The 26189-nt window shown below is 41.2% G+C and overlaps 1 protein-coding gene across 1 annotated transcript in view; it reads left to right on the top strand.

The window, feature by feature from the left end:
* Window positions 1–26189, top strand: part of LOC135091072 (5-hydroxytryptamine receptor 2B-like) — a 126749-nt gene that overhangs the window by 44652 nt on the left and 55908 nt on the right. Inside the window, 1 exon segment of the mRNA XM_063988433.1 lies at window positions 10272–11089. Coding sequence (XP_063844503.1) covers window positions 10699–11089 — 391 coding nt within the window. The 5' untranslated portion in view covers window positions 10272–10698.

Raw genomic sequence — 26189 nt, forward strand, 5'->3', positions numbered from 1 at the left:
GGAGGGAGGGAGGGAGGGAGGAAGGAAGGAAGGGAGGAAAGACGGAAGGAAGTAGTAGTAGTAGTAGTAGTAGTAGTAGTAGTAGTAGTAGTAGTAGTAGTAGTAGTAGTAGTAGTAGTAGTAGTAGCAGCAGCAGGAAACGAAGACAAAAAGAAAGAAAAAACAACAAATTAATCACAAAACACCAAACATTACCTTGGAAGAAACACTAAGAAACACAAAGAAAAACCAACCACCAGGAAAATAATTCAAGTTTAAATCCAACGTAATTCACATTTCCTGCGGCTTTCTTTCCTTAAATACTCGTGTGGGGAAAAAATCAGAGGAAAAGCGGCAAGTGAGTTAAGTTAATTAAGGGGAAAGGTGTGGCAAGTGTGGAAAGAGGAGGAGGAGGAGGAGGAGGAGGAGGAGGAGGAGGAGGAGGAGGAGGAGGAGGAGGAGGAGGAGGAGGAGGAGGACGAGGAGGAGGAGGAAGTGAATAGATGACATCCAATAGAATTTTCCCTTTAATCGATTCAGAATAGGGTTAAGGAGAGAAATGGTGGTGGTGGTGGTGGTGGTGGTGGTGGTGGTGGTGGTGATGGTTAGTAGTAGCAGTATAAGAACAGCAGTAACAACGTATGGTGTTTGTGGTGTTAGTAGTAGTAGTAGTAGTAGTAGTAGTAGTAGTAGTAGTAGTAGTAGTAGTAGTAGTAGTATCAACAACAACAACAACAACAAGAAACAACAAAAAAAACAACAACAGCAACGACAATAAAAAAAATAAAAAATAAGCGCTATATGAACACCCTCACCATCACCACCACCACCACCACACCACCACCACCACAGCACAAATACCACACCGCTGAACATAACAACATTTCCTTTCCCGGCCAGTATACATGGAAACACACACTCCTCACATACGTACACGCCAGCAATTAGAGCATAATAATTCCTGCCACAATGTATTCAAGCCACCCTGATCTCTGGCGAGGTGCATATTGGCAAAAGAAGGATGGCTGGCTCTTAACATCATAACACACGGCTTGTACGCCTTTACTAGTTATTAAAGGCGAAAAGTAGAGGGAGAAAAGATACTGAAGAGAATTGCCAGGGTTTGTAATTAGTTTCTTCCACACGTTCGATGTATTAGTTATCACAGACGAGAAGTAAAGCAAGAAAGGGAAATGTTCAAGAGAATCACCTGGGGTTCTATTCTCTTTCCTGTGTTAGTTGTTATAGACGAAAAGTAAGAGAAGAAAAGGGAGATATTAAAGAGAATTATCAGGGTTAGTTATCACAGACTAAAGGTAAAGAAAGAAGGAAAATATTTGAGAAAACTTATGATTTTTAAATGGCGTACACGTCCAGATAGGTGTAGTGGCAATTAGTGATGAAAAGTAAGGCAAGAAAATAAAAGTATTTAAGAAAACTGACTAAATAACTTTTTTTCACACGTTCTAAGCATGTGTTTGTTATTACCGGGGAAAAATAAAGGAAGAGAAGAAAGACATTCAAGATAACTGCACGCATGCTTTATAAATAACTTCCTTCAGCTATTGTTGTCACCTTATTCTCTTTCCTGCGTCTTATTGCTCCTATCACTCTTACGTCTTCTTTCATTGCATCCATACTCTCTTTAGTCTTCCTCTCTTCCCCCCTAGTGAATCTATCCCCAGCATCTTTCTTTACTCATCTCTCCTCAGCTCTCCTGAGTACGATATTTACTCCAGCTTTGACAACAGTAAAGACTAAAATCAACCAACATACCACGGGAAACATGTCTACTGGGTGTAATTGATGATAAATAGTCTGTGGTGTTTATTCTCCCCGCGCCGAGCTTCCCGCCCTCTCTCACGCCAGTCATTCAGGAGTTTAATGAGATTTGCTTCCCCGCCAGCCTTTCGCAATGGCAGGTGTGATGATTGGAAATATTTTACAGGTGGGATGTTTGCAATGGGATATTTTTTGCAGTTAATTGCGTTCAGGTATTGGTGGAAGCGGGGGTGTTTCGTGACTGAGAGAGAGAGAGAGAGAGAGAGAGAGAGAGAGAGAGAGAGAGAGAGAGAGAGAGAGAGAGAGAGAGAGAGAGAGAGAGAGAGAGAGAGAGAGAGAGAGAGAGAGAATACCTGTCAGTCAAGCCATTCATCTACTCGCTCTCACCCACTTCCTCTCCCACTCACTCATCTTTAGTGTCACTGGCGGAACATGAATACAATTAAAGTCACCAAGCCATTCATCACCACAACACTATTACCTGCCGACACCTGTCAAGGCCGCGCAGGTGAAAAGAAATGACATAGCGCTGCACCGACCTTCTAATTACAGGGCGGTCTTTTGCATAATTAATTACAAGGTTGATAAACGGTATAGAGATATCACGAAACGCCGCCACATCGACTGCTCGTATTTCCTCCCATACTCGTACTTCTACTCATTCATTTCTCCCATCATGACTATTTTCGAAGGTTACAAACTCTTCTTAACTAGTGTCCGAGGTTAGGAAGGGCATCCATCCACTCGAGGTATAGATATGAAGCACTGCCACACTGACACCTTTCTCTAATAGGGATTATTTTCGAAGGTTACAAACTTTTCTTAACTAGTGTCCGAGGTTAGGAAGGGCATCCATCCACTCGAGGTATAGATATGAAGCACTGCCACACTGACACCTTTCTCTAATAGGGATTATTTTCGAAGGTCACAAACTCTTCTTAACTAGTGTCCGAGGTTAGGAAGGGCATCCATCCACTCGAGGTATAGATATGAAGCACTGCCACACTGACACCTTTCTCTAATAGGGATTATTTTCGAAGGTTACAGGCAAAAGGCCCCTCCTAACTCGTGTCTGAGGTTAGGAAGGGCATCCACTCGGGTTAACGGTTCCCAAATACCAAAACTAAAAGTATTTGTTAAGAGGTACCGTCTAGACCTGACAGACTAAGGAAACCAGACGTAAAAACGAAAAGAAAAAATAATAATAATAATAATAAGACAGAGACAAGGGAGAGACAGAGGTGGTGTGGCCCTGTCAATTACTTTCAAAGGCCGAAGACAAAGTTAATGCCAAGAATTATTTATATACTGGGTGGGTTTTGGTGTGTCAGGATATTGATATTGTTCTATTAATTGGCTCCCGCTTACATATAATCAGAACAATCATCACAATACATATTTATAAGGCGTGCTCCACTGAACCTAAGCTCTTTGATGAACCTATAGTTTTGATCTTTTGTTGTCGAGAGAGAGAGAGAGAGAGAGAGAGAGAGAGAGAGAGAGAGAGAGAGAGAGAGAGAGAGAGAGAGAGAGAGAGAGAGAGAGAGAGAGAGAGAGAGAGAGAGAGAGAGAGAGAGAGAGAGAGAGAGAGAGAGAGAGAGAGAGAGAGAGAGAGAGAGAGAGAGAGAGAGAGACGAGGAGTATGTGTGGAGGAAGATGATGGGGAAGGATCAAACCGGCAGGAGAAAGAGAGGAATACCTAAGAAAATGTTTACGGATCCAGTGAAAGAGGACATGTTTATAATGGGTGTGTGGAGGAGGATGGTGGAGATGGATCGACCCGGGAGGAGGAAGAGAGGAAGCTTTATGGATGTAGTGAAGGAAGACATGCTTGTGATTGGTGTGCCTCAGGAAGAAGGATATGACCAGGTGCGTTGGAAGTTGATCCGAAAGAAGACAGATGATTGGTCAGGTGTTCTTGGGTGTTTCTCTAATTGATGTTGTAGAATCCTTGTTTAACTATCACTATAATAATGAAAAAAATACTTGAAGACCTTGAAAATCTTTCACTAGAGCCTGTTAAACATAGTGCAGATACATAACACATAATTCTGACAACAAGTTTCTTTATATTTCGTTTTTTTTATATTCTTAATCTGACTGTACTAACTTTGATCCACTTCAGGTCTATCTATCCTTCCATCTCTATTATTTACCTATCTATCTATCTATGTCACTATCTATCCACCTAGCTATTCCTATTGATTCTCAGGGGGATGAACACCTTTTGTTTCTACTGCCATGAATCATTTAGTGTACAGATATCCATCAACGCACACACTACAGCACATGTGGGCACGACCGCATTAAAAAGATAGATTTGAAATACGTACTCTGCATCATTCGGAGGTACCAGGGTGAATAAAGGGCGAAATATAAAGTGAAGCGATGATACATTATTCATAGAGGATTAAATATCAATCTACATTTGTATGGATCAGAGTTTATCATATTACTTGTGAACATAGTGTACAATTAGTTTTTTATCTCTCCGGTTCTCAAATATAGTGATGAATGAAACAGACTCGGTAATCAGGCTGTTAGGGCTGAGTCAACAGAGCTTTAAAAGATTAGACAAATTTATAAATGAAGATAATAGGTGGAAACAGGTAGGTGCGTTTCACATTGGAACTGCCACATGTAGATCTCATGGCTTCTTGCAGCTTTTCCTCTCTCTCTCTCTCTCTCTCTCTCTCTCTCTCTCTCTCTCTCTCTCTCTCTCTCTCTCTCTCTCTCTCTCTCTCTCTCTCGGCGTGCCACAAGGCGGGGGCAGATGAGCGATGTGACAGGCTTACTGGCTTGACACACCGTGACTTACTGGTTCGGGCACCGCGTATTGATTTATTAAGGATGTAAATAACCGGGGCGCGTTATGTACAACAGGGATTACCAGGAGTCACGGTTCAGGTGTCCGAGGTCCCGTGATGTGGTGGTGGTGGTGGTGGCGGTAGTGGTGGTGGTGGTACTATCAATAACAATAATAATACTGCTATCACACCGTTAATTTTTCATTGCTACGAGTATAACCAATATTACCAGTGCCATTACCTTTATTACTATAATTACTACTACTACTACTAATATTACTACAACTACTACCAATAAAACGCTAATAATAACATGGATAATAACAATAATAGCAACACTTATAATAATAATAAATAATAATAATAATAATAATAATAATAATAATAATAATAGCAACACAAACAACAGTAAAGGTAACTAAAAAAATGATAATCCACAACACCTACATAATATCGATGATTAATCGCTCCACCAGTCAACATTATTTAATTAATTGCTTACGGATGAGCGGCCGCCATTTTGATGTGATAACAACAACAACAACAATCAGTCAATCAATCAATAATAATAATAATAATAATAATGATAATGATAATAATAATAATAATAATAATAATAATAATAATAATAATAATAATAATAATAATAATAATAACAAAATACATACATACATATATACATTGTACACACTTTTAGAATTGAAGGTTCTTTTATTTCAATTTAAAACACACACACACACAGAGAGAGAGAGAGAGAGAGAGAGAGAGAGAGAGAGAGAGAGAGAGAGAGAGAGAGAGAGAGAGAGAGAGAGAGAGAGAGAGAGAGAGAGAGAATGAATGTAGTGAAAAATCATTCCATTTTTAATCTTTATTTCTTTTCTCCTTCCTCCTTAGTGTCTTTTAAACTTTTCCTTCTCCTCTCCTTCAAATGGGTGAGGGAAGGAAGAGGAGAGATGGATGGGAGAAGGAAGAATGGAAGAGAAGGATGGGAGAAGGAATGGAAGGAGGGAAGAAGGAATAGAAGGAGAGAAGGAGAGATGGAGGAGTAATTGGGGAAATAAGGCGCCATCTGGATGTGGGCGGGAAATGGAAGGTAATTGGGCGGTTTCTTTATTCCTGTCCCGCCCAAGTCTCTCTCTCTCTCTCTCTCTCTCTCTCTCTCTCTCTCTCTCTCTCTCTCTCTCTCTCTCTCTCTCTCTCTCTCTCTCTCTCTCTCAAGTCTTTTTTTATCATAATCATTGGAGCAAAATCCTGTTGACGTCTCTCTCTCTGTGTGTGTGTGTGTGTGTGTGTGTGTGTGTGTGTGTGTGTGTGTGTGTGTGTGTGTGTGTGTGTGTGTGTGTGTGTGTGTGTGTGTGTGTGGAGATTATCACTCAGGGCGGAGGGCAAAGCGAGAGTCTATTAATCGCTTCATATCCTGACAATCTTCCGGTGGCGACGTGACCTGTTCGCCCACACCTGTCTGTGTGTGTGTGTGTGTGTGTGTGTGTGTGTGTGTGTGTGTGTGTGTGTGTGTGTGTGTGTGTGTGTGTGTGTGTTTCACCTGTCTATTCGCTGGTTATGGATTTGTTTCTCTTTTTCGTCCTCGTCGTCGTCGTCTTTTTCTTTTCCTTCTTCTCCATTTCTGCTTCTTCCTTTTTGATTTTCATTTTGTGTTTTGCCGTCCTCCTCCATCTGATCATCCAGCTCCTCCTCCTCCTCCTCCTTCTCCTCCTCCTCTTAATCTTCCTCCTCCTCAATTTTCTCCTTCTTTCCCTATATTTTCCGTCTTCCCTCCACCTCTTAATCATCATAATTTAATTTTTTCCCTTATTTTCCTCGTGGTCTTGCATTTCCTCCTCTCCTTACTTTTCTCTATCTCTTCTTTCCTCCTTTCACTTTTCCCCTTCATATATCATCGTCCGTATTCCCTTGTTTATACTTTCCCGTCATTTCAATACAAGAATTTAACGCGTGCAATCTTACCCTGAGCCAGCCAGCTAGGAAAGCCAGAAAGCCAGCCAACCAGCCAACCAGCCAGTCACTCACTTGCATTTCAATTCTTCCAGAGGATTTGGCTGCCAATGAAAACCCCACAGCGATTCTTCCTCATCACCATTACCTTCTCGCCCACATTCCCGCCACGTCTTTGCCTCCACTCCACCACCCGCGCCTCGCTCCTCAAATCTCCGGCACATCTCGGCCACAAATCATAATCCAGCCAACTCATGCTTGTTATTCTTCCTTCGCAGGACTGAGATAAAGGAAAGGAGGAACAAATAGCGGCAGACGAACCTTGGAAAAGAGGAGAGCGAGATCGAGAACGAGAGAGAGAGAGAGAGAGAGAGAGAGAGAGAGAGAGAGAGAGAGAGAGAGAGAGAGAGAGAGAGAGAGAGAGAGAGAGAGAGAGAGAGAGAGAGAGAGAGAGAGAGAGAGAGAGAGAGAGAGAGAGAGTAGTTAGTCATAGTCACCTGCCCTACACGACAAAGGTAAGCCTTGATATACACCTGAAACGACGCCTTCGATCTCATGTCCAGGTGAGAAATGGCGCGTGACTCACCTGTAACACACACACACACACACACACACACACACACACACACACACCAGATAATAAATGCGCAGGTGCTCAAACAAGGTGCGAGTCAGAACAGGTGAAAAAAAAAAAAAAGACAAGCCATAAAAGGTGCAAGGCAATATTTTTCAGATTTTCGTCACATTACAAAGCGAGGCACAAAGCAGGTCAGTGGAAATAGCAAAGGGAAGATGAATGCAGTGTATGACGTGGTCTGAGGTGAATGAGAGAAAGAAAAAGCGCAATATAAGAGAGGAGATAACTTTTCTTCACTCGTATTGCAGATTCAAGTGCAATTTGTGAGTTGAAATGCACGACTTTACTGTACGATTATCATATTGAACGAAGGTATGTCAGAATAAGACTACGATTCTATATACGGTCATTATTGCTTCCTGATACTAGAGAAAATTGAAGGTTTAGGTCATTTTCCCATTTCATAAACACAGGTCCAAACTATAGGACGCACATGAAAAACAATGGAGGTGTGATGGGGTAAACGTGACATCATTTACCTAACGAAGCCAATTTACCTGACGAACACCTGGCTATCTGACCCGCCAACCCACGCATAGATATACTTCTGTGTCGGCATATGACCCAAGTGCCAGCCGAATGCCACGTGAGACATCTAATAGGCAGGTAAAGTGGCACTGATCTCCCCGCGTCCTCAGACACTAATGAAGGCAAAATCCAGCAGGTAAATCGGTGCTTGACGCTATTCAGAGCAGAAAAAATACGGGGAATATAATGAGATAAAGAAAAGATCCTGAATGCAAAGACCAGAGCACAGACATGTGACGCAGAGATTGACGAGCGAGGGGATAAAGTGGATTTCGTGAGTTTTTCAAGCGACAAAGTCCAGTTGATGCACATGCAAAGTTTGAAATCCACGCAGAATATAGACAAGAGGAAAGCAGAGAGGCAGGGGGAGACAGACGCGATGCAGACAGACAAAAATGATACACACGGAAGGCTAATGACACTGCAAAAGGCACTGAAATAAGTGGTGTAGAAAAAAAGGCAGACAGAGACGAGGTAATGTGAAAAGAGAAAAAGAGAGAGAGAAAGAGAGAGAGAAAGAGAGAGAGAGAGAGAGAGAGAGAGACCGTGGCAATGCAGACAGCTAAATATAGATGATGAAGACCGAGGGATAAAGAGACGACAGAAAATACACTGCGATTAGGGAGGAATGTTACAAAACCAGATTGGAGGAAGGGAAAGAAAGATGTTGAGTGAGGGGACGCAAACTCGAGGGGAGGAGAGAGTGAAGGAAATACGGCGATGAGGGGAAGTTCTGTGTTTGATTATTATGAAGGAAAAGGCAAAGGAAGGTAGAATGTGTGTAGTAGTGAGTGAAGCAGAAGAGAGGAAGGTAAGTAACTCTGGAAACTCTGATTTTATTCGCCTTTACTTAATTACTTATAACCAAAATAGTTCTACAATACTGACCCCCTACTGCTACTACTACTACTACTACTACTACTACTACGAGTCAATAAATCCCATTGAGTCATAATAAAGGAAAGGATCGAAGGAAGTCATTAATCTTGTAAATAGTTGGCTGGTCTCTCTCTCTCTCTCTCTCTCTCTCTCTCTCTCTCTCTCTCTCTCTCTCTCTCTCTCTCTCACCACGAACACCTTTCCATTTTTTCCCTCTCACGTTTTTTTTTCACCCGCATCCCTTCCCTCCTGCCCACACTTCCGTCTTACCCTCTCCCTTTCTTCCCTTTCTCCTCTCTCTCTAACCCTCAACCTCCCGCACTTCTTCACTCCCGCGCTCCTCCCGCTCACCGGCAACAAGGAGACAAAACACAATAAACCTTCACCGGAAAAACATTTTATATTTCCTGCCACGACAACAATGAGGGAGCGACGCCGAGGTGGCCAAGAGTTGACGTCAGGACAGCCTCATTAGCGCCCCCGGGAGCTTCGTAAAGGGAATTCAAAGGGCAAGACTCACTGTTACGCCCACTGGTTTGTATTCTCTATGAGCACGGACGGGCAGCAGTGACGGGAGGCCAAAGTGCTTGCTGGTAAAAGGTGGTGATGTAATAAGTCGGTCAAGGTAAGGCTGTGGGTTCGTAAAGCAAGGGTGTGGAGTTGTTTATTGTTCGTAATTCGAGGATACCGAGTCGATTATAGTTCGTAAGCTGAGGTTCCTTAATCGATTAGAGTTCGTAATTCGAGTGTTGAATCAATCAGAATTCGTAATTCGACGATGTTTAATCAGAGTTCATAAATCGAAGATGCTGAATCAGAGTTCGTGAGTTGAGGATCCTTAATCTATTAGGTCGTAATTCGAGAATGCTGAATCTATTAGTGTTCGTAATTCGAGTTCTGAATCAATTAGTTCGTAAGTCGAGGATGTTTAATCAAATGAAATTTGTTGAGGTAATGCGTATGTGATCCTTAGGATATGTGTTCGTAAAGCGGGAATGCCGCGTCAAATAGTTCTTAAGTAGAGGGTACCGAGTCTATTGAAGTTCGTGAGTCGGGGATACTGAAACTATTTTAGCTCATAAGTCGATAAATTAATACGAGTCAATAACAGTTCGTAACTGAAGCACTGAGATACTACAAGTTTGTGTATGTAATTCGAACCAACGTACTTCTTAGTTAGTAAATAGATTCTAAATACGAGTTCGTAAATAAGAATCCTCTTAAGAGTTCGTACATTAAGCCCACCGAGTCAATAGTTCGTAATTCGAGGATAATGGACCAATCACAGGTCGCAAGTCAAGCAAGCAGTTAATTTTTTTTTTTTTTTTTTTTGTAAGTCACAGATGCAGCAATCAACCTTATGAGTTCGTAAGTCAATCCGAAGAGTCTTTTAAACCTTTATTAATCTTGACTTTCACGTGATTAATAAAAAGTAAAGGAGATTAAGTGCTATTAGAAGATATGTACCGGAATCTATATATCATGTGTGTGTGTGTGTGTGTGTGTGTGTGTGTGTGTGTGTGTGTGTGTGTATGAGTACGATTTCCCAGTGAATTTATTACAAATTTAACTGGAAGAGTAAAGAAAAAAAAATACATGGAAAGGTAAAATACACTGCATGGAAACTAAAATTGTAGTTATTTGACACAAAAGAATAATGAACGCCCCTACATAAAGGATACATACTTTTTTTTTTTTTTTAACAGAGAGCAGAATGCGGGAGGAAAAGCAAAATCACTGAGTGAAATATAAACACCAAATTCTAATTGTACTGAAAAATGGACACAAAAATTGAAACATACACCAGATTCTAACTGTACTGAAAAAAAAACTGAAAAAAATACATAAAATATAAATATACAGGTGAACATATAACAAAAGAAAACAAAGTGCTGGACATATACTACAGAAAACGTAGTGGTGGACGAACAACAAAAGAAAACGAAGTGGTGGACATCTAATACAGAAAACGGGGAACTGGTCGACGCCGCACAGCATCAAAGGAAGAAAATGGGAGGAATGAAACGCTCCTTGTGAAAATGAATTGTGGCGTTAAGGAAAAACCACCAAGTGAGAAAGTGAAAAAGTGAACCGTGAGAGAAAAAGAGTAAAAAAAAGAGGCTAACCCCCCTCATGCCCACCCTAGGGGACCTCACTTTGCCCCCTCAGCCTCCCACGAACGCTTGGGACCTTGATGTGTCCCTTCATCCCTTAACCCCCCTGAACCTCACAACACTTCTCGCCACCCCACAAAATGTTACGCTTGGGAACTTAACATGGGAGGAGGAGGGGGAGGAGGGCACGGGAGGAGGAGGCACCGGTTCGCCCCCTGCCAACTGGTGGGGACTGGTGGCGCTACTGGTGGTGCTGTTGACGCTGTTTGGAAATATACTGCTGATTCTGGCCATCTCGTGGGATCGTCGTCTTCAGAATATGACAAACTACTTCCTGCTCTCTCTCGCTGTGACGGACCTCATGGTTGCCTCGCTGGTGATGCCGCTGTCCATCGTAGTCCTCGTCCTTGGTGAGTGTTACGTTGCGTGTTTTGTCTGTCTCACGGCATGTCTCTCTCTCTCTCTCTCTATGCCTCACTGTCTATCTCTGTCTCCCTGTCTATATGTCTATTCTCCTTTGTATCTGTCTATGTTTGCCTCACTACCTGTCTCTGCCTTTGTCTCGATCCTTGTTTCTCTGTTTTTATGTCTAACTGCCTGTATCTGCCTCTCATTATCTCTCTCACTGTCTACTTCTCTCTCTCTCTCTCTCTCTCTCTCTCTCTCTCTCTCTCTCTCTCTCTCTCTCTCTCTCTCTCTCTCTCTCTCTCCTGTTTGTCTCGCGCGTTCTACCTCTTTCGTATCATAACAGTAAAAAGGATACTCTCACAGAATACTTGCCAGGTTATGAGTTGAATGATGAAAACCGCGCATCTCCAAGCCAAACTTTGCTCTATATATAAACAAATTTCTCGTGAATTTCTCCCCCCTTGTGTTGCAATTTGTTGTAATTTCCATATCGGGCTTTGGTGAGGTTACATCACCCTAACTTGAATTACCATATTCTTACCTAGTACATAAACTCTCTCTCTCTCTCTCTCTCTCTCTCTCTCTCTCTCTCTCTCTCTCTCTCTCTCTCTCTCTCTCTCGTTATTTGCTTCGATCTTTTCACTATATTAATTTTCTAGTACAAGGTAAGCGTCTCTCTCTCTCTCTCTCTCTCTCTCTCTCTCTCTCTCTCTCTCTCTCTCTCTCTCTCTCTCTCTCTCTCTCTCTCTCTCTCTCTCTCACCTTTTCCTCATTTCCTAATCTTTGCTTTTTTCTTTCTTCATACGTAAGATTGATTAGGACCTCTCTCTCTCTCTCTCTCTCTCTCTCTCTCTCTCTCTCTCTCTCTCTCTCTCTCTCTCTCTCTCTCTCTCTCTCTCTCTCTCTCTCTCTCTCTCTCTCTCTCTCTCTCTCTCTCTCTCTCTCTCATCTTCCTCCCAAACCCCCTTTGTTCTGAGGAGCATTTTTCACTTTTTCCCTCACCACTTGTATTCTCTTTTTACGGTTCAGTTTTTCCAGCACTTTTTTTTTCCCCGCGCTGGCAGTAAACATTCCACAACGGCCCTCACCTTTTTAAACATCTACGTATTTTCTTGCCGACTTGTATTTTTCGATTAATTTATTCATCTTCGTTTTTTTCTTGCTCTACCCTAAACTTGTACGTAAGTATATCTTTCTCTAACGTTTCCCCTTACTAAACATTTTCACTGTTGATCTTATGAAGTAAAATGTTATCATGAAGAGTGAGTGAAGTTTTAACCGGAACTATGAAATAATTTAGGATCTTTTTTTCTTACACTAATTAACTAAATTGGAAGAAGACCTTTTCCAGGAAACATGCAGGTGAGGACGTACCTGGAAAAGTGTAACAAGCGAGTAACGTAATCATTAAATTGCTACAACATATCTTCATTTCTCGATAGCTTAAAACGTCAAAGGAATATTTTTTCATTTCTTTTCTCTTTATTTTCTTCCTTTTTGTTGACATCCTAGACACGCCGCGCAGTGCATTAAAAACTACACTAGACATTACCGGATCATAACTGCAATATTTTAACTTTCGAGACACACAGCGAGGGGGTGCATTAAAAGTATGATACTAGACTCCGCTGTAAGCACCCGTTTAACATTCTATTGTGAGGGGAAACGAGTGGCGGTGGAAAGTTCCTGTTTGCTCTCGGTAAATATGCTGTTAGTATTAGGTCATGTCTGTATGCTGCGAGTAAATACAGGGTAGTAGAGGGTCTTTCTGTACAGATGTCTTGTATCTTAATAGTAAACAGAGATAGGAAAATAATACTTACAGACGCATACTCAGTTAATAGAGATTGTTAGTATCAGGTCATGTTTGTATGCTATCAGTAAATAAAAGATCTTACTGTTAAAAAGATAACATCTACCTTGCTACTAAATAGAGGTAAGTTAAGTAATATAGATAGCGTCTTTACGTTCAGTTAATAGTTGTTAATATTAAGCAAAGAGTGTTTGCATACTGTCTGCAAAGAAAGGGTTTTACTATTCGGAAAATCATGTCTGTATCTTGCCAGTATAAAGAAGATAGTCAGCAAAATAATTCAGGTAATCTTAATATCTGTTCAGTCAATAGTGGTTCTTAGTTTTAGGTAAATAGTGTCTGCATGCTGTCTGTAAATGGAGGCTGTTACTAAATACATCCGCTTAATTAATAGAAGTTGTTAGTAAAATAATAAATAAGTACTGCCAATATATAGGTGGTGTTATCAAAGGCTGTCATCAAATAAAGGTTGCTAGTGGAAGTGTTTGCAAGCTGTAATCATAAAGGAACTGTCTACACACTGGCAGTAAACAGAGGCTCTTGGTCAGGAGTCACTCAGCTAATGGACTCGGAAAAGACAAGGTGAACGACATTTTTTCATTCCAGGATTAGTCTGACGCGTGAGTGAGAGAGAAGATGATAAAGCCGGATGATAAAGCCAGTACTATATCGACAAGGTGGCGATACAGAAAGCCATAAAGCAGATGAAGTTCTATTTTTGTCTCATCGTTTACGAGTATTGGCTGGGGCTATTTCTATCTCAATCTATTTATATCTCATCCCGGAGCAGATATTAAGGAATATTTTGTTCTCAATCAGGGCACTCTTCTTGTCTTTTTGGTTTACTCTCCATCAAAGTTCAGCATTTCTCCTCCACTACCTTTGTTGGGATGAGACTATTTTCAATCTACCACCTCTAGTGATATTTGATGCAGTCTTCCCTTTCCCCTCTTTAAAATTGTACACGTCTTTCCCATCCTTCCTTTTCGTTGATAGAAAGTCACTTCATCCCACCAATTAACACTTAATTATCTTTTTCCTTCACTAAAATCGTTCTTTCATTGACCTTAATTAAATTTGCGTAAAAGAGAAATTTACCTAATCTTCTTAACGCAAGTAAGTTATCTTTCTCTTAATAACTTTATCAAAATCGTTCGCTTCTACCCCTTATAAAGAAAAAAATAAATAAATAACCCCATAACTAACACTCGTATTCCACTAACAAACTTTACTACTACCTCATTAAACCAACCAGCTAATATAGACACAAAAAATAACACAAGAAAGTACAAACGGTGACTACAACAATAAAGGAGATGTGAGGAAGACTGGCACCGCGCGACCAAACAGCACAATGCTCAGCTGCTGGTAGTTCAAAGGGCGGAGAGGGCGGTGCCAATCATGAAATATTACTGTGCTCGAGGCTCCGATTAAAGGGAATGGTGAAAAGGGATCAGCCGGTACTACTACGACGGGGCCTCGGTCACCCTGCAGCGCGGCAACCACTGGGAAGGGGAACGCGGGGAAGTGAAATGTGGATGGCTGTTCCCGTGGAGTTTATGAGCAGTAAGGGGAGTGTGGGGAAAGGCACAGGGAAGAGTCAGGTTGGAGAAGGCAGAGCTTTGGTAGGAAACTGTGCATTATTCGCCTTGCACTAATCCTACTTACATATACGGATAGATAGGTAGATAGATATTTAAATAGATAGATAGTAAATAAACAGCCACATTGGTAGACAGACAAAAATAGATAAATACAGACAGCTGGATAAATAAATAAAAGACAAACACATACATAAACATGAATACATACATTGACAATGCATGAATAAAGTTAACTATTGGAGCATTTATGTAAGCGAAACAATGAAGCACCACACACACACACACACACACACACACACACACACACACACACACAAAGGAGTAATGGAACCTATTCAAAAGACAAGAACGTGCTGGTAAAGACTGCCGCCAGACACTCACCCCGCCACCTCTACAAGAAGCAGCAATAAAGAGGGGCTTCAAGTGGCCTCTCTCTCTCTCTCTCTCTCTCTCTCTCTCTCTCTCTCTCTCTCTCTCTCTCTCTCTCTCTCTCTCTCTCTCTCTCTCTCTCTCTGAAGTGGTTGTCGTTAGTGTGATGTGAAGAGCCACTTTCCCATGTGTTGTCTTTCACCATAATTACTCTCTCTCTCTCTCTCTCTCTCTCTCTCTCTCTCTCTCTCTCTCTCTCTCTCTCTCTCTCTCTCTCTCTCTCTCTCTCTCTCTCTCTCTCTCTCTCTCTCTCTCTCTCTCTCGTCTTAAGGTAAATTATCGTCCTCTTATATTCTTCATTCACTTTTCTCAATGCGTAATTGGATGAGAGAGAGAGAGAGAGAGAGAGAGAGAGAGAGAGAGAGAGAGAGAGAGAGAGAGAGAGAGAGAGAGAGAGAGAGAGAGAGAGAGAGAGAGAGAGAGAGAGAGAGAGAGAGAGAGAGAGAGAGAGAGAGAGAGAGAGAGAGAGAATAATCGGTTAAGACCTCACCACATCGCAGAATTAATCGGACTATTGATACAAATAAATAAAGCGATTTCATTTCAACCGATTTAATTTGAACTAAAGCGAGAACGAAAACATGTAATAATAAAAGTAACAAGAATACAAAATACAAATAATAATAATAATAATAATAATAATAATAATAATAATAATAATAATAATAATAAAAACAATACATTTCTAAACCAATAACATATTTTTAACTGAAAGAATTATGAAACTTTCCCCCAGCGAGTGAAACACAAAGAATCCGTGTTTATATAAAGTCAAGCTTCCTTCCTTACCTCTTTCCGTGCCAATGACATGTAAATTAGACGCAGAATTACTATGAAAAGTCTATCCATCACACAACGCATTATCAAAACAAGAGGGGGATGAGGAAGGTGCAGAATAAATTACTGGCGGTGAAACGAACACACGAAATGACGAGAGAGAGATAAAATAAATAAAGGAAATTAGTTTAGATCAAGTTCACGAGGAAACGATGAACAACTGTGTGTGTGTGTGTGTGTGTGTGTGTGTGTGTGTGTGTGTGTGTGTGTGTGTGTGTGTGTGTGTGTGTGTGTGTGTGTGTGTGTGTGGGCAAGATGTTGTTATGACCTGGTGATTGAAGGAGTGATTGGATTAATATAGGAAGGAAGGAAGGAAGGGAAAAAGGGTTAGGAAAAATATGAAGGAAGGATAGCAAAAAAAAAAAGCTTAAAATGGATGAAGGAAAAAACTAAAAAGAAAAAAGTAAACGAAAAGAAAACGAAAACAAAGAAAGGAGGTGCAAAAGGAACGAGGGAAAAGAATGAAAGATGAATGTAAGGAAAACCAAAATAAACGTGAAAACGCTCTTAAAGTTGAAAGAAATGTGACAACTCAGTGTTTCAAGAAGGCTTCCTTAAATTTGCGTGTGTGTTTAGATAAGGGTGTGGTCCTTCCCCCCCCCTCTCTCTCTCTCTCTCTCTCTCTCTCTCTCTCTCTCTCTCTCTCTCTCTCTCTCTCTCTCTCTCTCTCTCTCTCTCTCTCTCTCTCTCTCTCTCTCTCTCTCTCTCTCTCTCTCCCCCTCTCGTGTTGGTTCAAACTTAATTAATTATAAAGCTAGAAGTCAAAGGTCATTATCTATTCAGATGACGCCAGGTAATTGTCTCCAGGTGTGGTGGTGGTGGTGGTGATGGTGGTGGTGGTGGTGATGGTGATGGTGGTGGTGGTGGAAAAGAATGACAAAAACAAAACAAAAAAGATAACCTGGCTTTTCGTTTTCCTTTATAACTCCCTCCCCTTCTCTCTCTCTCTCTCTCTCTCTCTCTCTCTCTCTCTCTCTCTCTCTCTCTCTCTCTCTCTCTCTCTCTCTCTCTCTCTCTCTCTCTCTCTCTCTCTCTCTCTCTCTTATAGCTCTCCCGGTTTCCTGACTCGATTATTCTCGCTTCCTTTTATCTATCCTCCTTCTCCTGGTCTTCCTCCTCCTCCTCCTCCTCCTCCTCCTCCTCCTCTTTTTCTCCTCTTCCTCCTTCTCCTTTCCATCCTTCAATTTCTTATATTGTCCCTCCTCCTCCTCCTCCTCCTCCTCCTCCTGCCCCTTCTTTTTCCCCCAGTTCTTCATACACCACTTGGCTTCTCTCTCTCTCTCTCTCTCTCTCTCTCTCTCTCTCTCTCTCTCTCTCTCTCTCTCTCTCTCTCTCTCTCTCTCTCTCTCTCTCTCTCTCTCCATTCGTGCCTCATTTTCGTTTTATTTCCTCTATCTTCATCTCTTCATCTCTCATTCCTCTTTTATTTCCTCCAGTGCCTTCCTTCCTACATTTCCTTTATCCATTCATCCACCTCCTCCTCCTCTCTCTTTATCTTTTCTCCCTTCCCCACATTTCCTTTCGTTTCCCCAGCTTCTCTTCTCCCTTTTCCTTCTCTCTCGTGTTCCTTTCCTTCTTTCCTCCTTTCCTTCTTTTTAGCCTCTACTTTCTCTTTCTTTTCCTTCTTTTTGTCGTCCTCCTTTCTTTTCTTTCCCTTTCTCCTTTCTTGTCTTCATCTTTTCCTCAGCTCCCCCTTTGTTCTTGTATTCCTTCCTTGTATTCTTTCTCCTCTTTCTTTTCCTCCTATCTTCCCCCTTTATTTGTCATTCCTTTCCTCCTTCTTCCCTTCTATCCTTTTCTTTCTTATTCCTTTTCTGACCCCTTTTACCCTTCTCTGTGTCCTTCTCACTTCTTTCTTCCCTCCCATCCCCTTTTCCTCTCTTCTTGCCTTCCCCCTCTTCTTCCTTATCTTTCTCTGCCTCCTTCCCTCTCTCCCCTGTCTTCCTCTTTCCTCCCCAAGTCTGTCATCTAAGGAAGAAAAATCATCGTCGTTTTGAGGGGTTCACTGTTATCACTTCTTTTTCATTACCGACACCACCACCACCACCACCACCACAACCACCACCACCACCACCACCACCACCACCATTAACTTCCACAGCGAAAAATCAACAGCTACGATAATAACAAAAAAAATAACCGACGTTGTTATTTTATGGTATAGAAGGAAGAAACACGTTAATCGCAGCGAAACGTTATCGAAAACAGAATTTCAGTATATTTGGTCTTCGTGGTGGTGGTGGTGGTGGTTGTGGTGGTGGTGGTGGTGGTGGTGGTGGTGGTGGTGATGATGATGATGATGAGGATGAGGATGAGGAGGAGGAGGAGGAGGAGGAGGAGGATTAAAAAATAATAAATGACTGAGTTTGTAATTAAAGAAAAAAAGAAATTAGAAAAAAAAAGATAAAAAGGAGTTAGAAAAAGAGAGAAAAAGTTTGAAAAGAAAGAAAAAGAAGTTTGAAAAGAGAGAATAAGAAATTAGACACACAAAATACCAAGCAAAGAAAACGAAAGAGAGAGAGAGAGAGAGAGAGAGAGAGAGAGAGAGAGAGAGAGAGAGAGAGAGAGAGAGAGAGAGAGAGAGAGAGAGAGAGAGAGAGAGAGAGAGAGAAACGAAAACCACCACCACCACCACCACCATCACCACCAACAACAACAACAAAAGCACCACAAAACAAGTACAGAAATTTATAGACCTAACTTGATAAGCCTAACGAGATCAACACACAGAACCCCCACATCACTAATGCTCCTCTCACCACTGCAGCCATTAACCCTTGGAAGCAAACGACTAAATAGATGACACGAGTGAAGGGAGAAGACATATATTAAGATAAAGGAAAAGAAGAAGGAGAAGGATAAGATGAATGAATAGAGAGAAAGAGAAAAAGGTAAAGACAGAGATGGAAGAGAGATCAATTAAAACGAACAGAGAGGGAAAGAGAAAAGGATGAATAAAGGAATCAAGGGACATGTGAATGATAAAGGGAATGAATACAGAGAATAAGACAAATGAATAGGGATAGAGAGAAGATAAAGACGGAAATGAAAGGGAAATTATTTAAGACAAGGAAAGAGAAATAGGTGAAAAAGAGAATAAAAGGAAATAAGGAAAAAAATGAGGAAATGAAGAGAGAAAAGGTAAGAGGAATAAGAAATGATAAACAAGAGAAAATTAAAGATATTAGAGTTAAGAGAGAATACAGAAGGAAAGAGAAAAGAATAGAAAAAGGGAATAAAGGAGAATGAAGATAAAAGGAGGGAATAAAGAATGAAAAGGTAAGAGGGATAAGTGAAAGAGACAAGGATAAAGGAGATAAAGGCAAAACAAGAGTTAAGGCTAATGAATAAGGAGAGAGAGAGAAAATAATTAAGATGATTTCATGCACACGAGACAAAAACGAGTAGATGAGAATTAGAAAACCACAAATAAAGGATGAAAATAAAGGAGAAGATAAATAAACATGGGGAATGACAATTTAAGATAAAAGAGGATGCTAAAAAAAGAAAATGCAAGAGAAAGCAAAAGAGAATAAATGAAAAAAGAGAACAAGGGATTTTCAAGAAAGGAAATGTTACGGAAAATGAAGAGAATAAGAGAAGAGGGGAATAAGAGTAAGACGAATAATGGGTAGGGAAAGAGAAAAGGAAAAAATAAGTAACAGGGGAAGAGATTAGATGGGAAAAAAAGGAGAAAACATTTTTGAGATACGAAAAATACGGAAAAAGAAGGAAAATTAAAAGAGAGGAGATGAAAGGGAGTAAAGCAGAATAAGAAAAGAAAAGGAAAAAAAACCGATGATGGAAGGAAGACTAAAAGGAAAGATTTTAAGGGGCGAAAGGTCAGGAAAAGGGAGGAAATGAGGGGAGAGGAGGTGAGGGGAGGGCAGAAGAGAGGGGAAGAGAGGTTCATACATTTCTTCTTCTTCTCCTCCTCCTCCTCCTCCTCCTCCTCCTCCTCCTCCTCCTCCTCCTCCTCCCCCTCCTCCTTACCTGAGGATCATCAATCAACCGAAGTTACTGACTGTATCATTACCTTGAGAGAGAGAGAGAGAGAGAGAGAGAGAGAGAGAGAGAGAGAGAGAGAGAGAGAGAGAGAGAGAGAGAGAGAGAGAGAGAGAGAGAGAGAGAGAGAGAGAGAGAGAGAGAGAGAGAGAGAGAGAGAGAGAGCGGGTAATAACAAAAGGAGAACATAAGAACGACAATAATGAATAAAGTGGAATAGAAGATGAAAGAAAGTTTTATGGATAGGGAGAATGGATGGAAGGAAGACAGGAAATTGGATAAAGAAGGGGAAGAGAAAGGAGGTGAAAGCAAGGGATAATAGAATATATATACAGAGAAGAAAATTGATAAAACAAGAGGGGAACGAAAGTCATATTAATGGAAATTATGTTACATATAAAGCGTAAGGAGGTGGAATAGACCTTGATAAAGAAAGGAAATGAGGGAATAAAGGAGAATTGATGATAGGTAAAAGAGGATATGAGAATTGGGTAACGAGAAGAAAGAAGATTAGAGAGAGAGAGAGAGAGAGAGAGAGAGAGAGAGAGAGAGAGAGAGAGAGAGAGAGAGAGAGAGAGAGAGAGAGAGAGAGAGAGAGAGAGAGAGAGAGAGAGAGAGAGAGAGAGAGAGAAAATTAAATATGCACGAGAAAATGAAGATGAAAATGAAGAAAGAAAAATGAGAATGTGTGAAATAAAATCGTTGCATTAAGGAAGAAAAAAAAAAGAGGAAAAGAATATGCAGAAGGGAACGAATAAGAAAGAGGAGGAGGAAGAGGAAGGAAGATAAAAAAAAAGAATGAAGAGCAGATAGACGAGAAAAAAAAAATTGAAAGAGAAGGAAGAGGAGGAGGAGGAGGAGGAGGAGGAGGAGGAGGAGGAGGAGGAGGAGGAGGAGGAGGAGGAGGAGGAGGAGGAGGAGGAGAACACAGGCAAAGGAGATAAGCGATCCTATTAGCATGGAGGGAGATGACTCAGATGAATATACCACACTATAGTGCTGGCCATCTGAGGAGGAGGAGGAGGAGGAGGAGGAGGAGGAGGAGGAGGAGGAGGTTGGAAAGGAGAAGAGCAAGCTATGTCTACTAAATCTTCCCTCTAGTTACCACCACCACCTCCTCCTCCACCTCCTCCTCCTCCTCCTCTTCCTCCTCCTCCCCTCAACACGCAAGGGACACCACTCAATGGCAGGCTTTGTGTGGACAGGAGGGAGGGGAGGGACGGGAAGGAAGGAGAGGGGGAGAGAGAGAGGGGAGGAAAGCAAGCCGAGGGTGAAAAAGGAAAGAGGGAGGAAGGCTGGGAGAGGAGGGGAGAGGGGAGGAGAGGGGGGTGAGGGAGAGTGAGTGAGAGTGTTAAAGCGACAGGATCAGCCGTTGTGTTTGTGTGAGAAGGGAGAGGAAGGGAGGAGAAAGGGAGGAGAAAGGGAGAGGAGAGAGAGAGAGAGAGAGAGAGAGAGAGAGAGAGAGAGAGAGAGAGAGAGAGAGAGAGAGAGAGAGAGAGAGAGAGGATTAAGAAGGAACAGAAAGAGAAGTATTAGCGAAAGGAGGATAAACAGAGGGAAGAACAGAAGAACGAACAATGCAAAAGGAAGGAGAGAGAGTAAAAGAAAGGAGGTAAGGAGGAAGGGTCAGAAAAGAGAGAGAGAGAGAGAAAAAGAGAAAAAAAATTAGTAGAATCGAACAAAAGAGAAAATGGAGATCGTTAAGAGAGAGAGAGAGAGAGAGAGAGAGAGAGAGAGAGAGAGAGAGAGAGAGAGAGAGAGAGAGAGAGAGAGAGAGAGAATATATGCACGACTTTCTTTACACTATTCATAATTAAGAAAATAACGCAGGAAGGTGGAAAGGAAAGGGAAAAATAAAAACAGGAAGGAAAAAAAGGAAAACAAATAAAGGAAATGCCAGAAAGAGGGAGATATAAGAAAGAAGAAAAGAGATAAAGAAAGAAGGAAAAGAGGGAAGGAGACAAACAAAAAACGAAAAGAAGAAAAAGAGAAAAGGTAATAGAAGGAGGATGTAGAGACAAGGAGGTAAAAAGAAAAAAAAAAAAAAAAACAGGAGAGAGGGAAGAGAAGAGAGCAGAGACGAAAAAAAATATATATAAAAAAAAAGGATAGAGACGAAAATGGAAACTAACTAACAGAAGACCAATAAATGTTAGAAAGAAAAGAAGGTAGAAGAAAAATGAAAAATAACAACAACAAAGAGATGATAGGAAAGAGAAAGGGGAAGAGAAAGAAAAACAAATACAAAAAAAAAAAAATAAGAGGAGGAAGATGCAAGGAAAATGAAGGGGATGTAAATGCGAGGAGAGGAGATGGGATGGAAGAGGAGAGAAGAGAGAAGAAGGAGGGGAGGAAGACAAGGAAGATTATTGCGCTTTTAATAAAGTATGTAAATCCCTCCTATCGTCATAACACTTCCTGGTAAGTGGAGGAGGAGGAGGAGGAGGAGGAGGAGGAGGAGGAGGAGGAGGAGGAGGAGGAGGAGGAGGAGTGGGGGGGATGACATGAAGTAGTGAAAGGAAGAGGAGAGAAGGGAGATGATTATAAAGAGGAAGGGAAGGAAGAGGGAAGGATGGAAGAAAACGAAGCAAAGTAAGAAAAGAAGAAAGAGAAGAAAGAGGAGGGGAAGAATTTTTATTATTCTATTTTCCTTTTATGTATTCTCATTGTCCTTTCTTCATAATTTTTCTCTATTTTCGCCACAAAAATATAAAATGTTTGACATAAGAAGGAACGTACAGACAGACAGACAAACAGACAGACAGACAGACAGACAGACAGACAGACATAGACAGACAGACAAACAGATAGACACGGCATTCTCCGTTCATAAGTTTGATAAAAAAAAATCCTTTTCCTTCAAAACTTTCCTTCCCTCTTATATATTTTTTTTCCTTCCATAATTTTCCTTCGCCTTGACCTCTCCATTCCAATCGTCTCTCTCTCTCTCTCTCTCTCTCTCTCTCTCTCTCTCTCTCTCTCTCTCTCTCCTTAACTTCCGCTTTCTCTTATTTCCATAAATTTCCTTCCCTTCCCTTCCCTCCCATCCCTTCCCTTCCTTTCTCATCTTCCCTCTATGCATCTCTTCCATATCACTTCCCATCTTCCTTTCTCTAATAATTCCTTTATTCGTTCCACTTATCCTGCATTACACCCTCCTTTCTTCCTATCTTCCTTTCTTCCTATCTTTCATTTTCTTCCTATCTTCCTTTCTTCCTATATTTCATTTTCCCTATTTCATTCTTGTCCTCCTTCCTTATGGTCATTTTTCTTCCTTTTTTTTATCTTTCCTCCTTTTTTTCATTCTCTGTTCCTTTCATCCTCCCTAATCCTCCCTTTTTCCTCTTTTCCAATCCTCTCTTTCCCTTCTTTTCTTCTATAATCTTCCCTTTTACCTCCTTTCCAAACACATTATTCTTCCCTTTCTTTCCCTCCTTTCTTCCCTATCCTCTTTATCTCCTTACCGATCTTCCTATTCTTCCCCTCTTTCCTTCCTTTCTTCCCTAAACTTACTCTCTACAGCCTTTTCAATCTTTCTATTCATGCCCTCTTCTTGTCCTCTTATTTTCTCCTTCCCCTCACTCCCTTTTTTTAAGCACTGCACCTCAAAACAAACAAGCGAAGGAGTCATTGTAATCCCAAAGAGAAACACTTGGCAAAACTCATGAATTTTTATGTCGTATTTTTTGCTCCCCTCTCTCTCTCTCTCTCTCTCTCTCTCTCTCTCTCTCTCTCTCTCTCTCTCTCTCTCTCTCTTTGCACTTCATAAAAGAAAATTTCGGTGAGTTCTTGACATGTACTTATGTTCTTGTCTTTATAATTTTGTGTCGAGGAGGAGGAGGAGGAGGAGGAGGTGGAGGAAGAGGAGGAGGAGGAGGAATGTAAAAAGAAAAACACGCGGTGACAGATAAACAAGCAAAAGAAGGAAAACAATCATTATCACAAACATAAACAACAACAACAGCAAAAACAACAACAACAACTACTACTACTGCAATGTATCCTTATGTATACACGCATACGCATACAGAATTATGTATAGAGTTGATGGGAGTGGACAGAGTATTTCAATGTTTTTTTTTCTCTCTCTCTCTCTCTCTCTCTCTCTCTCTCTCTCTCTCTCTCTCTCTCTCTCTCTCTCTTCTTTACTTAATCCTTTCACTCTCTACCTTATGGTCTGGTATCTTCAGTGGGTTCTTTCTTTCTTTTCTTCTTCTTTGTTCCCTTGGCCAGTCCTTACATAAAGAAAACGGATATGCAACACTTCACAACACTAAGAACACGCCACAAGATGTTAACTTGCACCAACATTAAATGAAAGTGGAGTAAACGAGTAGATTTTTTTATTTTCTAGGCTTTATAGTGTTTAGGAGTGGCTGTGGGAGAAGAAATGCATGAAAAGTGATTTGTGATTAGTGAAAGACGTGCAATATAGCAACGAAAGGGTTAATTATATGTAGTTATAGGTGTAAACTGACGAATCTTTCCTGTTTCCTCCCTTCCATGCTTATTTTTTTCCCTATTTCTCTTCCTTCTTATATATAGTCTCCTCTTGGCCCTTTCACTTGTATTTGAACCACCTCTCAATATTCCACAGCCACTTCTAAGCACTGTACTGGCTAGAAACTGCAAACTCTATTCTCTTTCATCCCTCTCTTCCTTTCAGATGCTTATAAAAACACCATGCATTGCTTTTAGTGTTGTGAATTATTGCATATCGCCGTGAAAGGGTTTATTTAACAAGACTCAACGTCACTAATGAAGGAAAGACGACTTATATTCCGTAATGCTTGCCTGGAACCCAACTTCTATTTAGCTTTTTGACGTGTGAGGGTGAGAGCTTCAGTGCGTTGCCTTCTCAGCTCCTAGTGTGAGTTAGTTTAATGATGTGATGAGAGAAAGCTTATCTACAATCTAATAAATGTTTATCTGATTAACTGGTTCAATGAAAAACACAGGATTTGCTTTCACTGTCTCATCTGTTGGTCTGATCGTACGGAGAACACACGGGCCATTTGCCTCACTCAGGGTTATCAGGCAGCCATCTCTGTAAGTGTTGCCTTCCTCATACCTCTTGTCTAATCTGCCTCTGTTTACTGCCTATCTACTGTTTACAACACTAATGTCCTACTACCACCACCACCACGATCGACAACACCAACAATACTGCTACCAACAACAATACTGCTACCAACATCAATACTGCTACCAACATCAATACTGCTACCACCACCACCAATCACAAAAACAACACTTCATTCAACAGAAAGACTCCCACCACCATCACCACCATCACCATCACCACCATCACCATCACTACCGCCGTACCCACAGAAAAAATAAAAAGAAAGAGAAGAAAGAGAGAGAGAAAAAAAGAGGTAAATAAAGAGACCACACAATATTGCGAGTTGCCAGCTATTGTTATGATTGCAAAGGACACCCACGCAACGCAACTTTCTCTGCCCCCCAAACAACAACAACAATAATACAACAAACAACAGCAACAACAAAAGCTAGACATCGGCTATTATGACCAGCACGAACCAAACATTCAACACAATTACCATATTTTTATATCGTTTTTTTTCGTTTTTTTTTTCGTACAACATATAATCAATACAATAAATATAAGATACGCATCCACACACACACACACACACACACACACACACACTAAACATACCTTACAAACACGCTATTCTCTTATGAAGACCCAGGTGAAGGTGAGCAAGAAGGAAGGACAAGATTCCCTCTCACAATATTTTCCTTCTCATCTCCCCACGCCTCTCTGCTAAGCCTCCACTCTCCGTTTTCTGTGGACAAGAGGGTGGACAGTTTTAAGGGGGGACAAAAATGTATTAATGGATGAGCGCTACTTGGAGGAGGAGGAGGAGGAGGAGGAGGAGGAGGAGGAGGAGGAGGAGGAGGAGGAGGAGGAGGAGGAGGAGGAGAAGGAGAAGGAGAAGGAGGTTTGAGAGAAGTATTAAAAGGAAGTGGAGGAATGTTGGAAAATGAGGAGATTGACAAGGACGTGAATGAGGAGGAAGAGGAGGAGGAGATAAAATAAATGCAAAGCTAAAAAAAAAAAGGAATAGGGAGAATGACAGATAAGAAGAGGAATGAGAGAAGAAAAAAATAAACACTATGGAGGAGAGATACGAAGGGAATAAAAAATAGAGAGACTAAAGAGGAGAGATAAGAAGACGGAGGAAAAGATCCTGGGAGAAGAGATAGCCCAATGAAAAGAAGGGACGTGAATGGATCAAGGGAGGAAAAAAATACGAAGGAAGATAAAAAGGAAGGAAGGAGAGAAGGAAGGAAGGAAATAAATCGAGGGCGAAAACAAAAGAATGAAAAATGAATGTGAGGCGGGAGGGAAGGAGAGAGATAAAGAAGGGAGGGACGGAAAGGAGA

Source organism: Scylla paramamosain, chromosome 36 (assembly GCF_035594125.1).
Source record: "Scylla paramamosain isolate STU-SP2022 chromosome 36, ASM3559412v1, whole genome shotgun sequence".
Lineage (NCBI taxonomy): Eukaryota > Metazoa > Arthropoda > Malacostraca > Decapoda > Portunidae > Scylla > Scylla paramamosain.